At 39.0% G+C, this 22,226-nt stretch overlaps 1 protein-coding gene across 1 annotated transcript; it reads left to right on the top strand.

Annotated features, from left to right (window-relative positions):
- The first annotated feature begins 221 nt into the window (after nucleotides 1-221).
- On the top strand, nucleotides 222-20,684 carry TDO2 (tryptophan 2,3-dioxygenase). The gene is made up of 12 exons (XM_082838524.1): nucleotides 222-321; nucleotides 545-650; nucleotides 1,998-2,088; nucleotides 4,039-4,109; nucleotides 5,120-5,247; nucleotides 6,751-6,937; nucleotides 8,166-8,273; nucleotides 15,323-15,434; nucleotides 16,179-16,236; nucleotides 17,639-17,718; nucleotides 18,291-18,381; nucleotides 20,132-20,684. Exons 1-12 carry the CDS (start codon nucleotides 287-289, stop codon nucleotides 20,283-20,285), a joined length of 1,221 nt encoding a protein of 406 aa, XP_082694650.1. The 5' UTR covers nucleotides 222-286; the 3' UTR covers nucleotides 20,286-20,684.
- The last annotated feature ends 1,542 nt before the right edge of the window (nucleotides 20,685-22,226 follow it).

Genomic DNA, 22,226 nt, shown 5'->3' with positions numbered 1-22,226 from the left:
TGCTACTGTGGATATGAAAGCAGAAGTTGACAAGTCCAATACTGTTAGGCAGAACACTCACACTTCTAGCAAACAAACTGTCCCAAACACAAATCCACGCTAACGTTTACCAAAGTTCAGCTCCTGTTCCAGCTGAAACAAGAGCCTTGGTAAGAGACACAGAGGGGCTGATTGGCTGGGCAGGGTGGGCAGGGTCCATAAAAGGCAGCTGTGGAACATCTGGGGGGCAAAGACATCACCCGGCCAGAGGCAAAGCTCAGGGCTCCTGTGACAGCACGTCTTCACCATGAGTGGGTGCCCATGTTTAGGAAGCAGCTTTGGGTGAGTATTCACCTCTATCCTAAGTATGGGTAAGCTCTTAGGAATGTCAAGTATGAACACTAATTTCGGAATTTCAAAAGCAAGGGTGAACACTGTCACCCTTCTTCCCTTGTTTAATAATCTACTTTGAAAAGTTAGCAATAAGGGAATTCTCATCAGTCCTTTTATTAGTTATTGTTCTTTTTCAAGCTCTATTTTTTTCTTCTCACGTTTTCATCTGCAGATATGCTTTTAAAAACCTCTCTGTACAAGGCAGTGAAGAAGACAAATCACAAATGGGTGTGAATAGAGCCAGTAAAGGGGGACTTATCTATGGGAACTACCTGCAAGTAAGTGGCAGAGTCCTCACAAGGAGGAGCTTTCATTGCTAAGCGCTAGGTGACATTTTCATGTTGGGGTTTCTGTTTGTTTGTCTTCTCAGTCGCCAAATAGTTTTCTGGACCTAAAGATATCTCTTTTCATACACACATATGCTTTTTCAAGTTTTGTTAGAACACGTCAAGAGACTCATATGTGAAGATTCACCTGCCTGACAGAAATACAGTGGAAGCAGAGAATGCAGAATCCAGGCCGAGGACACATGGGATGAGATAAAGCGCAGATAACTGGCAGGCGTTGCACAACTTGCATACCTGAGACCTGGTTACTGAATCCCAGCCCAGATAACTGCAAATGTAGCCAGAACATTTTCTCTTTGAAATTCTTTATCGTAAACTAGAAATGTTGAAGGCGTATGTTTAGATGAAAGAAAGATGTTACAAAGAGGCATTTGGAGGTTATTTTTATCTCTCTCTCTCTTTTTTTTTTTTTTTTTGGCCATGCCACGCGGCATGTGGGATCTTAGTTCCCCGACCAGGGATTGAACCCATGCCCCCGAGGTGGAAGCGTGGACTCTTAACCGCTGGACTGCCAAGGAAGTCCCTGGAGATTATTTTTAAGACGTGAAGTGATTAGAGCCCTTGATGCCCTTGTTGGTGGGTTTCTAAGGATGAGCTGACAGGCAACGTTAAGGTCTTAGAATCGACTCTTTAGGAGAATAAAAGATCAGCAGACACACAGTAGACTAAGCAAGCTATGAAGCTTTTATAGATGGAAGGGACATGAGGGTCAAGAGATGGGGCAAGAGATGGAAGGGACATGATTTCTCAGTGAGGGTAACAGCATTTGTTACGATAGATTCCTACCAAATATACTTTCTTCTGAAAAGAATAAAACTCATGAATTCAACTCACTCTTTATGAAGACACATTAATTGTTTAAAAGAAAGTAGATTGGTTCCTGAGCATTTGGGATTTGGGGGACTTTTTTCAGTATTGTATTCTATTTATTAAAGTTGGTAAAAATCTAGTTTTGCGATTTCAAAATCAGTCTTTCTTTGTAATCTTTTTTCCAGCTTTATCAAGATATAATTAACATATAACATTGCATAAGTTTAAGGTGCACGCACGTTGATTTGATACACTTATATATGGCAAAGTGATTACCACCAGAGCATTAACATGCATCATGTCACATAATAGCCCTTTCTTTTTTTTGCGGTGAGAGCAGTTAAGATCTAGTATGTAATGCATTGTCATTAACTATAATCACTATGCTATACGTTAGATCCACATAACGTATTCATCTTGTAGCTGGAAGTTTCTACAAAATCAGTGTTTCTATTTTTTTGTTTAAAGTTGGAAAAAGTTTTGAATGCGCAGGCACTTCAAAGTGAAATAAAAGGAAATAAAATCCATGATGAGCATCTTTTCATCATAACTCATCAAGGTAAGTTGCACACAAGGTTGGACAGTAGCTATTCATAGGAATTTTCCATCAGTAATGAGGAAAGTTACCACACTTTTACCTGTAAGACGGTGGAGGACTAAGAAATCACCCTTGTTAGGATGCTCGCGAATACTTCGCTGCCAGATAAGTTCTCACAGGACCTCCTTCCGCGATTTATAACAGTCTTCTTTCTGCTACCTCGGTGCTTGTTGGATCAGTTAGGACTCTGTCCTAAACCCAAGGGGGCTTTCTATCTCTTGGAATTCACAAAGAATTTGCAAGCTAAGATGTCACTTTTTTTCCACTTGGAACGTTAGGAGACTATTTTCAAGAAACAGATCCCTCACATTTACTGTAACTTTACATGTCCTACAGAGAGCTGGTACTAAACAGGAATGTGAATTTTGTCTAAAATGTGTGTTCCTAGTCTCCATACTTCTGCTTCTGGGTAGTGGTTTTTAACGTAGAGTCCTTGACTTTGGAAGTTTAGGAAGTCCCTGAACTCTTTGAAATTTTGTGCAAAATTTCACAAACATGTCTTTCAGAGGTCTGTGACCCCCAAGCCTTTAGATTTCCTCAAGATTGTTGGTGTCATAATACTGCCATCTGGCTGACCAGGGCCCAGTGACTCATGCGGGTCGGTGCTGCGTTTCTAGATGTTTCCTTGTTCTATCGATTCTTTGTGCCTTTTCCTCAAATGAGTGTTTTCTTCACGGACTGGCTAATATGATCGTCTCCTTTGAGTTAAACAGAATTAAAAATGGAAAATAATGGGGCTAATGTGTTACTTCTCCTGTTTTTTTATGTTGCCATTTTTATCAGTGGCTCGAAGGCCAAATCAGCAGGGGAGGAATCACCGCAGGGCAGCACACATTGGGAATCAGACATTTGTTTCGAATCCCATCTCTACCATTAAAGATGGTGTAACCTCGGTCAGGTTTCTTGACCAGTAATTCTCGCCATTTCCCCACCTATACAATGGAAAGAATGATTGTTTCCTCTCATGCATAGAGTTGTTGTGAGGATGACATGAGTAACGTGCACTAAGCACTGAGCTCAAGGTAGAGCACACAGTCAGCACACAGCGAATGGTAGCACCTATCGTCTGATGCGGAGACTTTCCTTACATCAGAACACGTGGTCAGTGGGTCATGGGACCAGCTACACCAAGTTAAACCTGAAAACGTGACTCACAAACTGATCCAAAAATATATTTGGTTTCCTCTTTTTGTCCACATATGGAAAATAGATTTCTGAAAGTCTCCTTAAATGTAATTTAAAGGTACAATTTGATTCCCTTCATTAGTACAGAAGCACAGCCTGTGCCCAAACAGAAGACACTAGCGATCACTAAGGTGATTGGTTTCCATGCTCCTTTAGTGACTACACTGGCTGTTTAATTCATCTATTTATATAATAATCACCCAGCATTTATCTTACGCCAAACACTGTGCTAGGAACTGAGGGAAATAGATGAGTATGACAGAGTTTCAGGCTGTTCATAGCTTGTCCTCCCCATAGAGTCCAAGTCCCTAGAAACAAATACGTTGTCATACTCATTAGGTTAATGTGTATTAGGGTCTCACTCTATAGAAATTTAGTATCACTTCCACTTCTCCACACACCTCCAGCTTCCACACGGGAAGTTAGATTTAGATTATGTGCTGTATCCTCAAGGACATTAACAATATTTTGTTGAGAGAAGTCGTTTGGAAAATAACGTAAAGCATATGGATAACACGCCTGGCATATTCAAGCACTCAATAAAAGGAGGCTGTTATAACTTTATCACTAATATTTGTTTGTAGCATAAAATGGGGCTGTATTGGCCTTTATTGAATTTTAAGTTCCATTTTGATTTCTCTTTCAGTGTGTTAACCGAGTCTTTCATATAATTATGGCCAAAAGGCTCCCATCACTTTCCAACTGACAATGATTTTCCTCTCGCAGCTTATGAACTCTGGTTTAAGCAGATCCTCTGGGAACTGGATTCTGTTCGCGAGATCTTTCAGCACGGCCACGTGAGTTGCCATGTCACAATATTGTTTTCATATTTTTCTTGGAGAAAGTAGAAAGTGTTATTAATGGGAAAATTTTAACACCAAATGGTGGAATTATAACTTAACGGGGGAAAAAAAGTTTGTAGCGGAGAAGAGTTTAGTCACATCTTCCCAGCCTCGTCATCACCTTGCTTCAAGGTTCCTTTCCAATTTTAGTTTCAAGCCCCTTGCTTAGAACTCCATATTTTTCCCTTAAAAAAAAGTTATGACGAACGACGGTGGATTGCCAGGACAGCTAATGCCGATTCGTTCATCAGTAGGTACCAGAATTGTATTTCTACTCAACGTCTGCATGGGAAGACAGGAGCAATGGTGAGGAAAGGAGACGGAGAGAAAGAGGAGGGAAAAGTGGGAGAGGATACGGGGGAGGGCAGAGAGGGGCGCCCCGCGAAGCTCCCGCAGCCTCCCTCCCAGCCCGCACCCTGCCCACACCTTCCTCCGCCCTTGGAGGACACAGGACCCAGCCTTGGGTCCCCCAGCTCGGAGCCCCTGCGCCAAGGGGGCTGGGAGGAGAGAACATCCAGCCTCGGACAGTGCCCTTCTCGTACCTGTGAACGCAAACCCCATCTGTCTCAGCGGCAACTCCCGCCTCAGGACGGAGCCCACGGACCCAGGGGTCTGCTTAACCTGCACGCACGGGTCCCCATGTTCCCCTGGACTTTATTCCTTAAAGCAAAACTAGCAGAGGCATTTGCTAAGGAATCGGTGGGAGTTGTGGTCCAGAATTTACCTAAAACTTGCTTCCATATAGTTTTCTATTTTTAAAGAAAAAAATGATTTTGAGGTTGCAGGCGTTCCTTGTACGCAATTCAGAGTTGCTATGAGTCCAGTGTTGACCTAAGGCACATTTTAGTGCCAAGGTCCCTCCTTAGAGTAGAGACGGCATTGACAGGAACACATCGTTATTTACACTCTATTTAGTGTCTTCCAGAACTGAGGCCTGAGGACTCTGTTCATCTCCTAACCCCCAGGTCAGGGATGAGAGGAACATGCTGAAGGTGGTGACCCGAATGCACCGAGTGGGGGTGATACTCAAGCTCTTGGTCCAGCAGTTTTCCGTCCTGGAGACCATGACAGCCTTGGACTTCAACGACTTCAGGTGTGCACGCGGCTTTGTCAACACGCAGGGGTTACTCTCCCATTTTGATGGGCTGGAGAGAATGTGTGTGCTGTGTTGTGTGACGTAAGAAGCCTGTCCTGCTGACACTTTGTCACTGGGAATACTCGGGAATCATCACCACAAGCATTTAAGCAGCTACTGAAAATACTTCATCCCTTTCCTCTTACATATGAACACGGCACGATCTGTGAATTTCAATTCATCGTGTGTGCCCAATTTTTATCCCAAAAGGATTTTAGACAACTTACCAAAATGGCTAAAAAGGCTGATATAATACACATAACTAAAGTTAAATGATTAAAAACTGAAAATAAAAGAGAAACAGGAGTGATATATAAAAAAACATGTCAGCATAAGTTATAGATTAAACTATAAATTTTATTTTTTAATACTTTTAATTTTTTATTTTATATTGGAGTATAGTCGATTAACAGCTATACTCAGGTGTGTTAGTTTCAGGTGTACAGCTAAATGATTCAGTTATACATATACACATATCTATTCTTTTTCAAGTTCTTTTCCCATTTAGGTTATTACAGACTATTGAACAGTTGAACTATAAATTTTAGAGGTACATATCCGGGAAGATATCTATCTATCTATCTATGAAATCTTTTCTCATAACCAAAATTTGAGAAGAAATCTTCCTAAGAGCGTCAGGTGCATTTACTGATGGAACAGACAGTGTCTTCTACATATTTGATGATCAAATGAAAAGTGGTAGAATTCCTTTGTAGTATATTTAACAACTTGAAGTTTTAGTACCAGTTAGATGAAGGAAATTTGTAAGGATGTGAGAGTTATGTGGGGTGGGAGTACTCACACTTTGTGATGCCCTATTTTGTGCTAGGCAACATCCCATTCATTTTACTTGTAGGGTCTTACCAGTGCTCATAATAATACTAGGTAGTGAGATTAATGAATTGAACTTTAAAGAGAAATGGAATAATATATATATTTTTGGCCGCATGGCTTGCGGGGTTTCCCCCACCAGAGATTGTCCCTGGGCCACCGCAGAAAAAGCGCCAAGCGCTAACCGCTGGACTGCCAGGGAATTCCCTTGAATAATACTTATAAAGAAACTTTTAGCACTATTAAATGAAAAATATTGCTCAGTGTTCACCTGTCTTTATCTTAGGAAAAGCTTAGTATACACACATGCATGTACGTGTCTGCATGTGTACGTATAAGTTTACATGTAAACACACACACATAGATAAACACACACATACATACACATATGACCTTTCACAGACTATACAAATATCAGCTGACAGTGACAATGATGGCTAGGACCTCGTTGTCCTGATTTTGGTGAAGTCCAAGTCCTGGGTCCAATGCTAGGCAGTTGTGTGTCTGTGTGTGGTGATGCCTGGGAGAGTCACACTGACCACCTTTCCCAACAGAAGAGACCCTTGCGGCGATTGGCCATGACAACAATCTCCTCCCTCCTCTTCTGCCCTCCCCAACCTGTTCTCACAGAGAGTACTTATCCCCGGCATCAGGCTTCCAGAGTCTGCAGTTCCGACTGTTAGAAAACAAGATAGGGGTTCTTCAGAGCTTGAGGGTCCCTTACAACAGAAGACACTACCGTGATAACTTCAGGGGAGAAGACAACGAGCTACTACTGAAGTCCGAGCAGGAAAGGACCCTCCTGCAGCTGGTGGAGGTGTGTGTGCAAAGGCCACTGGGAACGCCTAGCTCAGCACACCTGGTTACTTGAGCTTCTGCGACACCCGGATTTTAAAATTCATATCAAAGTTGGGTCGCGTTCATTGTAAATAAGAGAAGAATGAATGTATAGAAATACTTTAGCTGGTAAATTCCACTAATTAAAATATTAAAAGCTCTCTTGAGAACTTCAGAGAGATTTATATAATCAATGATATGTTAATATTTAATAACCTCCTTATCTTATTATAACAGTCCTTTTAAATATTCCTGCTAAGCAACATTGGATTAGCTGATTTTTAAATTGGGTGTGGTTATTTACTGAATGAGCTTTATTTCTTTAAAATATTCGATAATTGAAAAGTTCCACAAGTTGTGTTTCTTAATTACACTAAGTCACTAAGATTCTATCCTTCAGAATTCTTTCCCTTCATATCTTACTTCTCTGTGGGTCTGTAAATGACCTTGAGGAATTATTAATTTGTTCTCGCATAAGTAAATTATTAAATAAAGATTGTATAGTCTTGAGTTCCTTGACAAAGTCTTTTCCTTTGCAAATTAAATTTTTATTTTAGTGAATTATACTCTGCTCACTAATCCCCTGGGCATTGTAAGTGTAGATTTAGGTTAATAAATTATAGATAATGCTATTTAAAGGCTTATAAAGATAGAGAAAGAATCAGAAAGCTAATTTCAAAACCAAAAATAGGCTAAGTGAGAACCCACAGAGATGCACAGATTCGGTTTTATTTCTAGATTAAAAATCCTGTGACATCTTAAAATAATTGAGCAGTCAGTTGACTTCAAAGTTGCTAAGTGTACAATGTCCCTGCGTTTAGAAGAAATCATATCTTATACATGTCATGATTCCTTCAGCTCCTAAGACATAAACTATTTTGAGAATAAACCAGAAGCCCTCATTAAAAGAATGTATAGATATGTTCATAGATTTATAGAAAAAATTGGGATTTCTGTAATAATATATTTCTTAATAAAGAGTAAATATCTTTAATGTGATTTCTTTTAAGATTAGGAGAATAAAATATTGCTATTTTATAAATGAAGAAATTGAAGGGAAAGAGAAATATTTACACACAAAAAAACTTAGGATGTATGTTTCTCAAAACCATGAAAATTTTCTATTTCAAGTTCATAAATGTTTGTTACAAAGCATTTTACATATTTTAAATTTTACAATGTATTTACTTGAAAAATATTTATTTCAGGCATGGCTGGAAAGAACCCCAGGTTTAGAGCCACATGGATTTAACTTCTGGAGAAAGTTTGAAAACAACATTGTCAAAGGCCTGGAAGAAGAATTCACAAGAATTCAGGTATTTGTGAAGCCATAAGTAAACATAAGTTTGCTACAGGAGAAGTACTGGGAATTTCATTTTAACCATTTTCTATTAATCTTTCATTTTCCTCATATTCTTTTACAAATGCATCTGCTTGGAATATATGACATGATTGATTTAATTTTACTGATGTGCAATAAAAATTAAATGAAGAAGTTGATTGTAAGCAAGACTTTGAATAGATGAGACTAATAGACCTTTCTCATTTATATTGAAAATATCATGTTATGACCAGTTCTAGACAGAAGTGGGCTCACAAAGGACCAGTGATCCAATACACTAAGCCATATAACTTTCCTTCACTCTGATATGTCTGCTGAGTTCTTCTTATTGGCTCTCAGACAATGTCAAGTTTCTCTCAGTTAAAAAAATATATATTGTAGATTCCTCAATTTCCCTCACGTTATGGGCCCCATATCCTTTCTTCATGACGAAATTTCTTGAAAGAGTTGTTTCAATTCTACACCTTGAGAGGCTGTGTCACAAGGTGTTTAAAGCAGGGACCTGATGCCACAGTCATGGGTCAAGTCCCCCCGTCCCTGCTTGGTGACCCTGTGCCATTGAACCCCTCCTGCTACCTAACCTCTCTTTGCTTCACTCCCTTCATTGGCAAAATTGAAAATATGAGTATCTACCTCATAGGATTACTGTGAACATTACATGAGGTTCATATTTGCAGAGTACTTAGAACAGCAGTCAGTATGGCTATTTCTTTTTCTCCATCTAATTCTCGCCCCGGTTCAGTCTGCTTTCCTGCCCGTCATTCACAAATGGTCACTGGTACCTAAATCCAATGACCACTTTTATCTCCATTTTACTTCACTTCCTACTGGCTTTACTACTAATGACTACTTACACTTTCTTGAACATTTTCCCCCATGGTTTTGGTATGAACATTGTGTCTTCATCTAGTGTGCTGGTCCTTGTTTCTCTCTCTCCTTTTCACAAGGGCTCAGAGCCCTTGCATTCCGTCTCTGTCCTCTTCCACCAGTGAACTCGTTTATACCCACTGCTTCAGCATCTGCTAAGACATGAGTAATCCTCAACTGTTTAGCTTAGTTAACTCCTTAAATTTCCTTTTTTCTTGCTTTTTTAAAAAATATTTATTTGGCTGCTTCAGGTCTTAGTTGGGGGCGGGATCTTTTGTTGCAGGGTGGGGCCTCTTCCTTGAGGTGCACGGGCTTCTCTCTAGTTGTGGCTTGCGGGCTCCAAAGTGCATGGGCTCAGTCAGTAGTTGTGGTGCACGGGCTGTTGCCCCGTGGCATGTGGGGTCTTAGTTCCCTGACCAGGAATCGAACCCACATGCCCTGCATTGGAAGGCAAATTCTATTCTATTTTTTATCTTTTTTACTTTTTATTTTTTTAACAACTTTATTGGAGGATAATTGCTTTACATTGTTGTGTTACTTTCTGCTGTATAACAAAGTGAATCAGTTATATGTATACATATGTCCCCATATCCCCTCCCTCTTGCGTCTCCCTCCCACCCTCCCTATCAAACCACACTAGGTGGTCACAAAGGACCGAGCTGGTCTCCCTGTGCTACGCAGTTGCTTCCCACTAGCTATCTATTTTACATTTGGTAGTGTATATATGTACATGCCACTCTCTCATTTCGTCCCAGCTTAACCTTCCCCCTCCCTGTGTCCTCAAGTCCATTCTCTACATCTGCCTCTTTATCCCTGTCCTGCCCCTAGGTTCCTCAGAACCATTTTTTTCATAGAGTCCATGTATATGGGTTAGCATATGGTATTTCTTTTTCTCTTTCTGACTTACTTCACTCTGTATGACAGACTCTAGGTCCATCCACCTCACTACAAATAACTCAAGTTTGTTTCTTTTTATGGCTGAGTAATATTCCATTGTACATATGTGCCACATCTTCTTTATCCATTCATCTGTCAATGGACACTTAGGTTGTTTCCATATCCTGGCTATTGTAAATACAGCTGCAATGAACACTGTGGTACATGGCTCTTTTTGAATTATGGTTTTTTCAGGGTATATGCCCAGTAGTGGGATTGCTGGGACATATGGTAATTCTATTTTCAGCTTTTTAAGGAACCTCCATACTGTTCTCCATAGTGGTTGTATCAATTTACATTCCCACCAACAGTGCAAGAGGGTTCCCTTTTCTCCACACCCTCTCCAGCATTTATTGTCTGTAGTTTTTCGATGATGGCCATTTGACTGGTGTGAGGTTGATGCCTCATTGTGGTTTTGATTTACATTTCTCTAATGATTAGTGATGTTGAGCATCCTTTCATGTGTTTGTTGGCAATCTGTATATCTTCTTTGGAGAAATGTATATTTAGGTCTTCTGCTCATTTTTGGATTTTTTTTTTTTTTGTTTTTTGATATTGAGCTGCATGAGCTGCTTGTATATTTTGGAGATTAATCCTTTGCCGATTGCTTCATTTGCAAATATTTTCTCCCATTCTGAGGGTTGTCTTTTCGTCTTGTTTATAGTTTCCTTTGCTGTGCAAAAGCTTTTAAGTTTCATTAGGTCTCATTTGTTTATTTTTATTTCCATTTCTCTAGGAGGTGGGTTAAAAAGGATCTTGCTGTGATTTATGTCATAGAGTGTTCTGCCTGTGTTTTCCTCTAAGAGTTTTAAAGTGTCTGGCTTTACATTTGGGTCTCTAATCCATTTGGAGTTTATTTTTGTGTATGGTGTTAGGGAGTGCTCTAATATCATTCTTTTACAGGCAGCTGTCCAGTTTTCCCAACACCACTTGTTGAAGAGGCTGTCTTTTCTCCATTGTATATTCTTGCCTCCTTTACCAAAGATAAAGTGACCATATGTACGTGGGTTTATCTCTGGGATTTCTATCCTGATCCATTGATCTATATTTTTGTTTTTGTGCCAGTATCATACTGTCTTGATGACTGTAGCTTTGTAGTATAGTCTGAAGTCTAGGAGCCTGATTCCTCCAGCTCAATTTTTCTTTCTCAAGATTGCTTTGGCTATTTGGGGTCTTGTGTGTTTCCATCCAAATTGTGAAAGTTTTTGTTATAGTTCTGTGAAAAATGCCAGTGGTAGTTTGATAGGGATTGCATTGAATCTGTAGATTGCTTTGGGTAGTATAGTCATTTTCACAATGTTGATTCTTCCAATCCAAGAACATGGTATATCTCGCCATCTGTTGGTATCATCTTTAATTTCTTTCATCAGTGTCTTATAGTTTTCTGCAGACAGGTCTTTTGTCTCCTTAGGTAGGTTTATTCCTAGGTATTTTATTCTTTTTGTTGCAATAGTAAATGGGAGTATTTTCTTAATTTCTCTTTCAGATTTTTCATCATTAGTGTATAGGAATGCAAGAGATTTCTGTGCGTTAATTTTGTATCCTGCTACTTTACCAAATACATTGATTAGCTCTGGTAGTTTTCTGATAGCATCTTTAGGATTCTTTATGTATAGTATAATGTCACTGCGAACAGTGAAGAAGTTTTACTTCTTATTTCCCAATTTGGATTCCTTTTATTTCTTTTTCTTCTCTGATTAGTGTGGCTACAACTTCCAAAACTATGTTGAATAATAGGGGTGGGAGTGGGCAACCTTGTCTTGTTCCTGATGTTAGTGGAAATGGTTTCAGTTTTTCACCATTGAGAATGATGTTGGCTGTGGGTTTCTCATATATAGTCTTTATTATGAGGAGGTAAGTTCCCTCTATGCCTGCTTTCTGGAGGGTTTTTATCATAAATCGGTGTTGAATTTTGTCAAAAGCTTTTTCTGCATCTATTGAGATGATCATATGGTTTTTCTCCTTCAATTTGTTAATATATATCACATTGATTAATTTGTGTATATTGAAGAATCCTTGCATTCCTAGGATAAACCCTACTTGGTCATGGTGTATGATCCTTTTATGTGCTGTTGGATTTGTTTGCTAGTATTTTGTTGATGATTTTTGCATCTATGTTCATCAGTAATATTGACCTGTAGTTTTCTTTTTTGGGGACATCTTTGTCTTGTTTTGGTATCAGGTTGATGGTGGCCTTGTAGAATGAGTGTGGGAGTGTTCCTCTCTTTGCTATATTTTGGAAGAGTTTGAGAGGGATAGGTGTTAGCTCTTCTCTAAATATTTGATAGAATTTGCCTGTGAAGCCATCTGGTCCTGGACTTTTGTTTCTTGGGAGATTTTTAATCATAGTTTCAATTTCAGTGCTTGTGATTGGTCTGTTTATATTTTCTATTTGTTCCTGGTTCAGTTTCGGAAGGTTGTGGTTTTCTAAGAATTTGTCCATTTCTTCCAGAAAGTGTCCGTTTTATTGGCATATACTTGCTTGTGTCTTTTCTGATGATCCTTTGTATTTTCTTCAGTGTCAGTTGTTACTTCTCCTTTTACATTTCTAATTCTATTGATTTGAGTCTTCTCCCTTTTTTTTCTTGATGAGTCTGGCTAATGGTTTATCAATTTTGTTTATCTTCTCAAAGAGCCAGCTTTTAGTTTTATTGATCTTTGCTATCATTTCCTTCATTTCTTTTTCATTTAGTTCTGATCTGATCTTTATGATTTCTTTCCTTCTGCTAACTTTGGGTTTGTTTTGTTCTTCTTTCTCTAATTGCTTTAGGGTAAGGTTAGGTTGTTTACTTGAGATGTTTCTTGTTTCTTGAGGTAGGATTGTATTGCTATTACCTTGCCTCTTAGAACTACTTTTTTTTTCACACACACACACTGTATTTTATTTTTACAAGAGATAAATAAACTGACACCAAGCACTGTAAATGGATGACCACAACAAAATTAGAACTGCTTTTGCTGCATCCCATAGGTTTTGGGTCATTGTGTTTTCACTGTCATTTGTTTCTAGGTATTTTTTGATTTCCTCAGTGATCTCTTGGTTATTTAGTAGTGTATTGTTTAGCCTCCATGTGTTTGTATTTTTTTTCCTGTAATTGATATCTAATCTCATAGCGTTGTGGTCGGAAAAGATACTTGATATGATTTCAATTTTCTTAAATTTACCAAGGTTTGATTTGTGACCCAAGATATGATCTATCCTGGAGAATGTTCCATGAGCACTTGAGAAGAAAGTGTATTCTGTTGTTTTTGGATGGAATGTCCTATAAATACCAATTAAGTCCAGGTTGTTTAACATGTCATTTAAAGCTTGTGTTTCCTTATTTATTTTCATTTTGGATGATCTGTCCATTGGTGAAAGTGGGGTGTTAAAGTCCCCTACTATGGTTGTGTTACTGTTGATTTCCCCTTTTATGGTTGTTAGCATTTGCCTTATGTGTTGAGGTGCTCCTATGTTGGGTGCATAAATATTTACAATTGTTCTATCTTCTTCTTGGATTGATCCCTTGATCATTATGTAGTGTCCTTCTTTGTCTCTTGTAATTGTCTTTATTTTAAAGTCTATTTTGTATGATATGAGAATTTCTACTCCAGCTTTCTTTTGATTTCTGTTTGCATAGAATATCATTTCCCATCACCTCACTTTCAGTCTGTATGTGTCCCTATGTCTGAAGTGGGTTTCTTGTAGACAGCATATATATGGGTCTTGTTTTTGTATCCATTCAGCCAATCTATGTCTTTTGGTTGAAGCATTTAATCCATTTACATTTAAGATAATTATTAATATGTATTTTCCTATTACCATTTTCTTAAGCGTTTTGGGTTTGTTTTTGTAGGTCTTTTCCTTCTCTTGTGTTTCCTGCCTAGAGAAATTCCTGTAGCATTTGTTGTAAAGCTGGTTTGGTGGTGCTGAATTTCTTAGCTTTTGCTTGTCTGTAAAGGTTTTAATTTCTCCATCAAATCTGAATGAGGGATCCTTGCTGGGTAGAGTAATCTTGGTTTTAGATTTTTCCCTTTCATCACTTTAAAGATGTCCTGCCGCACCCTTCTGGCTTGCAGAATTTCTGTTGAAAGATCAGCTGTTAACATTACGGAGATTCCCTTGTATGTTACTTGTCGCTTTTCCCTGCTGCTTTTAATATTTTTTTTTGGTATTTAATTTTTGATAGTTTGATTAATATGTGTCTTGGCGTGTTTCTCCTTGGATTTATCCTGTATGGGACTCTCTGTGCTTCCTGGACTTGATTGACTATTTCCTTTCCCATATTAGGGAAGTTTTTAGCTATAATCTCTTCAGATATTTCCTCAGTCCCTTTCTTTTTCTCTTCTTCTTCTGGGACCCCTATAATTTGAATGTCTTGGTTCAAGGACAACTTCTGCAGGATGTTCTTACCCAACCTCTCTGCTACTATAAGTTATTATGGACAACACTGTTCCTTTACACCACTGCCTATGGTTGTAATTTAACTTAAGTTTTCAGTGTTTCAGTCCCACCAGATAGAGATCAAGGGACTCAATTTTGCTCATGATTTTTATCTCTATCACATTAGCCTTATTTACTGAATAAATCAATAATCAATTGGCTATAGTGTGCACACACATTCTTACCACACAGTGTGGTTGTTCTGATGAATTGAAGACAATTGGGGAAACGGATTTTTGCTCCAGCCCAAGTAATTGAGTTGTAAGTAGCACATGTGTTGTAAGCAGGAAAATAAGAATTTCCTTAAACAAATCAATAGATGTCAAATAAAAAAATATATAACAGTGGAAACTATCTAAGGAATTGTATTTCTAGAATACTGCACTGAAGATAGAATTTCAGTAGAATTAGTAGTATCTCTGACTAGGAATTCTTAATTTTTCCTAAGTGGAATTACTTTACTGCCTGTATTAAATAATTGCTGTCTAAAATTAGACCATCATTGACCACTTGTAGTTACCTCCAGCTTTGCCCATCTGAGCCCAGTTTTCTTGATATTTATGAAGAGAGTATTTGGATTTAACAAATCATTTAAACTTAAACAAAAGTATAGAACCAGTGGTATGAGGAAGGTCCTGTCTCATAAGCCGTAATTTCCAAGCTGCAGTATTAGATGATATAGTACATATCCTAAGTACACCCTTTCTGCACCCAGCTAGTTTTTTCTCACAAGCAATGTTTTCTAAAATAAGGATCTCTTCTCTCTTGGGAATATTAATGCAGTATTTTCCCCAAAGGCCAAGGAAGAGTCAGAGGAAAAGGAGGAACAAAAGGCTGAATTTCAGAAGCAGAAAGAGGTGTTACTATCCTTATTTGATGAGAAACGCCATGAGCATCTCCTTAGTAAAGGTAGGCATTTCTATTCCGAGGATTCTTCCCCTGGAACGTAAGACCATGAGATCAAAAAGTCAAACATTACTTGGGGGGAAGAAATGCACACTGTTATTTCCACTCATAGGCACAAGGAATTTTTCATTTGTTGTGGAAGTTAAGTATTTTCTATACCAGGTTTCTCTTTTTTTTTAAGTGACTTAAAATATATTTAATAAACCTTATTTTATAATTCTATAATTTATTTGAGTGACTTAAAATATATTTAAGTGACTTAAAATATATTTAAGTGACTTAAAATATATTTTTAAGTGACTTAAAATATATTTAATAAACCTTATTTTATAATTCTATAATTTATTTGAAGTATTTCCAATAAGGTATTCATAAATGATACAGCAACTTAGTATTTAGGAAAAGAAAAAAGGTCAAGTCCTTTTGTATGTGGCTGTTTATTGCTTGATTTCTAACCCTGCCTATTTAAAGGTTTTGAGAATTTAAAGTATGTGTGTGTATATATATATATATATATATATATATATATATATATATATATATATATTTAAATTTGTCTTTTAAAATCTAATATTACAATAATGTTTTAAATGATAGTTTTCCAAATTCAAGCTAAGGGATAAAATATTTAAACGAACATTCACATTCTTTTCTAAAGACATGTGACACAATTAAGGTGATGATTGCCAAGTGAACATGAGTGCCTTAAATTACCTATTAAATTAAAACTTGCTATGTGTCTTGCAGGAGAGAGACGGCTATCATACAAAGCGCTTCAGGGGGCCTTGATGATATACTTTTACAGGTAAAAGCAAATCAAAAGAGGAGAATTAAGGCATACAGCATGATTGTTCTAGTTATTTATTTTTGGTTTTCTTTGGCTGTGCCGCACGGCGTGTGGGATCTTAGTTCCCCGACCAGGGATGGAACCTGTACCCCTGGTAGTGAAAGCACTGAGTCCTAACCACTGGACCGCCAGGGAATTCTCAAAAGAGGTGAATTAGAAGTAAAAATGGAGGAGTAGATACAGATAATAAATCCAGTATAAAGCTTATACATTGCAATCATAGTTTTAAAAAAATCATTTAGATTTGGCCGGGGGGGAAGCTTAGAAAATAATCGTGAAGTTTCATGAGGTTTTTCTTTATTTTAAATAGTAAGAGTCCAATTTTATACCTGTGGTGGGTAAAAAAACATAAAAACACACACAAATTAATTGATATCCTTTTCATTAAATTCTGCAGAGTGTTATGTACATTAAGTGTCCTAAGGACACAAAGTTTAATCTGTCTCAGAAACTCAGCCATGAAATGGGTTCTGTCACTTAATGATGCTGTTATTCCTGTTTTGTAAAATGAAAAAGAATGAAGTGAAAACACCTTATAAACTGTTGTTCTGCTTGTTCAGCAATTTCAGGTCTGTTTCCACCATCCACAGCGTCTGGGGCATCCACGTCCTGTCCTCCTAGCCACGTGGGTGAACGGCCCATCTTTGTGTTTCATAGATTAAATGTGTCAGAGCAATAGATAGCACACTAGTAAAAAGCAAAAAAAAAAAAAAAAAAAAAAAAAAAAAAAAAAATTAAAAATTAAAAAAAATCTGTGTTTACTGCATGTCTTACTTACTTGGGTTTATTTTTTAATCCTGTCCCATCTATTTTTCAGAATGGCAGCATAAAAAACCCTTCTGTTTTCCTCAAATGTTAGTAAGCATATGCTATTCAGGCTTATGTATCCTCGGCAGAAAATGCACTGAGAGAGCTGGGGGATTAGATGAAAAAGGAAACATATATCAGAGGGAGCTCTAACAAGCAGTCTTTGTTTTCACGTTTTAACATCTTTGCCTGGAAGAAGTTTCTGACTGTTATTGGCTAGAAAATCCGAGATGGTGTCCGTGTCTGCCTTTAATGAGAAGGGGTGTGAGGTGCGACTCTGGCGGGTCACTTCACGTCTATCGAGGAATGTTCTAGACTCTTACACACATGCTGCAACATGAGTGGTGTTAAGCCCTTTCATGAGATGAGGAAACTAATCTGGGAGAGAGATCAGAGCTGTCACAGCTCCTAAGAGGCAAAGGGGATGTTTGTTTCAGGCCCAACAGGTGGTAGAACGTGTGTTCTTCCTGACACACTGGACCTGCCTGAACACTTTTTATTATTATTATTACTATTATTTACTATTATTATTATTATTCTTTTTCTGTCCCAGGGAAGAGCCCAGGTTCCAGGTCCCTTTCCAGCTGCTGACCTCCCTCATGGACATGGACTCGCTCATGACCAAGTGGAGATGTAAGTCCCCCCGGACCCCCCAGAGCTGCTCCCTCCCTGGCACCCTCCCCTCCCCCATAGCTGTGGGTCGGGGTGGGGCTCTGTCGTAAAAGCAGCCGAGCAGCCGCTCTCAGGGCCGACCCATCCAGGGCGTGGCAGGCGCAGTGCCCAGTGCTCACGGCTCCTCTGTGGGCCCAGGAAGACGCTGTGTTTGATAATCAGAAGAAACAAGCAGACTTAGGGTCGAAGAAAATTTCGCTTGTAATAGCAATGCACTCCTCTTGGCGTCAGTACAACTTGAAAATATAATTTCAATAGTTCGAGTTCATGGAGGAAGGGCCCCATGACGACACGAGTAGCGAGGGCTCATGTAAGTCGCAGGGCCTCCGCCCACGGCGTCCGAGGGCTGAGCGTGCGTAAGGATGGACGGACGCCCCGCGCAGCCTGGACCAGGCAGGGCGCCGGGCAACCACCCCGCACCCTCATCCGCTCACACGTGAGCCTTCCACACGGCTGAGGGATAAGGGGAGGTGATAATCGTTACCGACCCCTTGTCCTTGGTGCACGTGGAGCTAACGCGTGTGTCTGTCTAGACAACCATGTGTGCGTGGTGCACAGGATGCTGGGCAGCAAGGCGGGCACCGGCGGGTCCTCGGGGTACCAGTACCTGCGCTCCACGGTGAGGTAAGCCGGGCATCCCTCCTCATCTCGGGGACCCACCATCGCCTTTTTCCCCACAGAGATGCGCCTTATCTAGGAAAAGTCACTTATACTCCCTCCTGTCTGGACTCCCTCCTGTCTGGACTGCCGGCAACCCATGTATCCTTAGATTAAGGGACTCCTGTGGGAGCCTTCGGAGGTCACTGCAAACATCCTTAGTTCTGGAAATTCATCATTGCATCCTGGGATGCGAGGGGGCGGGGTACCGATGTCTGCATGACCTGGGAGGGCAGGAACCAGGTAACCCAAGAAGCGTTTTCAACTTATTCTGGCTCAGGTCTGGGCTAGACTAAAATGGGTATCATTGATTCCGCCAAAGTCCTCCTGGCCAGATGAATGACACAGCCGAAAACAGGTTCCTGTTTGCTGAGATGACTCTCTTGTATAGGATAAAAACTACTCCCATGTGCTCCAGAGACTGACTTTTTATATTGTTTACAAGGAAAGAAAGCAACATTTACTGAGCACTTCAAACATGCTAGAGAGATTTCTAGGACATTCATGTTCTTACTTTATTTAGTATTCACAGTATTATAGACAGGTGGATATACAGATAGACAGACACATCTGAAAACTGGGAAACTTACAGAGCCCCATGGGAAAGGAGAATCGAGAATAAGTTAGATTTAGTCTCCAAAATTCTTTTTTTAAAATTTTATTGCAGTATAGTTGATTTCCAATGTTGTGTTAATTTCTGCTGTACAGCAAAGTGACTCCAAAATTCTTTATAATTCACTATTTTCATCCCTACTCTTACTACCTGATTGACTAAGTTATAAAACACAGTGTTTCTATTTTCATCATTTGTAGAGATTTTCAGTTTCCCCGGGAATAAACGCTAGGCTGAATGAGTCACAAAAGTTATTGGTTTGAATTTTCAGCCATTACACATTTCCTCTTTTCCTGGGAGTAAATTCTGTAAGCAGCATGAAACTGTAAATGATTGTATGAAACGAGCACCGCCATCAGGGGTGGTGGGAACGGTGAACACAAACAGCATTCCTGGTGTGTCATTTTCTCATTAAATCTTCACAAAGGCCTGGTTAGAGGATGGGATTGTAGTTTTTATCTTACAGAGTTAGAAACCAAAACACTGAGCTTTAGACAATTTGCCCAGGGTCACATGAGTTGCAAATGAAAGAGCAAAATTTGAACCCAAATTTGACTTCAAAGACAAATGTTCTTCTGCTATAAAACTGCAAGTTAAAATAGTTGACTAACAAACACATGGCAATTTTAAATGTGAAAATCACTCTCATAGACATTTATTATAAATCTAAGATGGCATTTCAATTTATTAATGCACTCATGTCACTTATCCGGCAACAACTTAATGGGTGGGAAATATTTTCTGATGAACAACTAGGAATTCTGTGTGCTTTCAATTTATAATTTTGCATCCTGTCCTTTAAAAGTCAGAAACTAGGACACACCCTTATCTTTATGAAGGTAGCATGACAATAGTAAAGCTCTAGGTTTTAATCTGGACCAGCCTGGTCCGGATCACTGAAACACGTAATATGGTTTTATGGGCATGAACCTTGGATGTGGAATAAAAATGAAGCAATCTTAATACTAATACTCTTTGATAAACACAACATGGAACATATAATAATGAATACTAATTATTTACGGCAAAATATCATTATTTGAGAAATTTAAAAATCTTTCATGTCAATAAGTCTGAAACATCTGTATATATGTGCTTCTCCAGTGACAGGTACAAGGTGTTTGTAGATTTATTTAATCTCTCAACATATCTGGTGCCCCGACACTGGATCCCGAAGATGAACCCAGTTATCCATAAGTTCCTTTATACAGCTGAATATTGTGACAGCTCTTACTTCAGCAGTGATGAATCAGATTAAAATCATCTGCAAAAATTTATGAAGAACATTGATTTCTCAGGCTGCGGTCTTTATTGTCTATGAATTTTCATGACTATGCAGACTCCTAATGTAATATATGTTTATACATATATATAGCATATATAGCACTGATTCAATCCTAAAAATAATTTTATTACCTCATGTTTGTGATGATATCAGACTCAACAGTAAGAAATTCAGTTACATTGTAACATTGTACCTAGTGTTTTCCTATCAGAGACAATGTCCCTGTGTTTACCTTAATGTAACCATTTAATGTAATAATTTTCTCAGCTTCATACCTTATAAGCTTGTAAACTTCAGCTATTTCAAATATTTTATGCAATAAAATGTGTCATTCTGTACAAAGATGTGTTCAGTCAAAAAGTTTTGTAAATAGTAAATAAACTTTAGTCTTTTGACATATACTGTTTTGGAAACATTGTATTTGTTAGGACTCTTGGTGACCAAGGACAGAAATCTTCCGGAAACTTACCTGCAGGGGGTTTATTGGGCAGTTTCTCCCGTAGCTCCCAGAAGTGAGAGAGGCTTGGGGAGCCTGGAGGCACCGGGATGGATCCAGCTCCTGGAGAACGCCATTCCCCAAACCTTGGAGGACCTCTGTCTCACCTCTTCTTCTCTGTCGGTGCTGGCCTCGCTCTGCCCTGTGGGCACCGGCTCCATCCTCAGGCTGTGTCCCTCTTCCTGCACCTCTGGACTCCCCCCAGCCCCAAGGCACGTGTCTGGCAGCCAGAGCCCACCCTAGCGCACTGCAGAATTGAGGTAGCGGGGAGTGTTCTTTCCAGAGGAAAGGAGAGGTGAACAGAGGAAGCAATGACCCGGTTCGTTTGGCATAAAATGGGTTAGATCAAGAGTTTAGAACAACAGGAGTTCCTTTCTTCTCTTTCTAGCTCAGTCTGTCAATACCTAGTGAAATTCCTGTTATGAGGGGAGTACAAAATATTATCAAAGAAATCTGGAATGTGCAGCCACCTTGACCGAGGGCAAGCGGTAGGCTCTTGATGGAAGTGAGCTATTCTTTGGTCTCAATTGCAATTTTCTTGTAAGGGTCATATTGTCTAGTTTGTCTCTCCATTACTTACATATACTTGTAAGTATATGTATATACTTACAAGTATACTTGTATACTTGGAATATACAAGTATACAAGTATACAAGTATACAAGTATACTTGTATACTCCATTACTTACATATACTTTTGCCTCCATGGCGTGTGTGAGTGTGTGTGTGTGTGTGTGTGTGTGTGTGTGCGCGCACAGGGACAGGCACATGGTACCAGATGGTGGTTAAGCTGAAAAATCCAGAGACAAGTAGCGAGGCCAATGACACTCCCTTTGAAATAAGTCAGCAAGTTTGAGATCAAATGCATCTATTAATTATCTACTTTGGTCCAAACCACCAGTTTAATCCCCAGTTTCCTCTCTATGTATTGGGATAAAATACTTATAATCTTGGCTTTTTCTCAGGAAGTAATGAAGAAATATGTTACTGGATATTCCGTCCGTCAAGATGCCTTGGAATCCTGGAATAAATGCTATATGTCAAGGCACGTTCTTTTAATAGACTAAATGAATGATCTGATTTAGTTATTTTTATCTGTTTCTTGGTGTGACTAGGTTATACAGGTGTAGTTTTTTTCAAATGATGTATCACTAATTCTTACGTAAATGTCGAAACCACTCATAATGCCAGTTAGTGCCCTTGCCCCATTTAAGCTTGCTTCTAGTGCCTACGACCCACTTTCAATAATTCTTAAATGAATCATGAATCCCTGTAAGGCTAATTTAGTATTCACTCTGAGATCCCAGTGAAATCACATCCAGGAACATCTTGGTTTTTCATTATGACTCCTAATTATTATGTGAAGATTTCATTGCTCTCCTCTCGGCCTCACGGGCGAACGTCCAGCAGCTGGTCAG

This window comes from Leucopleurus acutus, assembly GCF_964270905.1.
Source record: "Leucopleurus acutus genome assembly, chromosome: 4".
NCBI lineage: Eukaryota > Metazoa > Chordata > Mammalia > Artiodactyla > Delphinidae > Leucopleurus > Leucopleurus acutus.
This window is presented reverse-complemented; position numbering and strand designations above follow the sequence as displayed.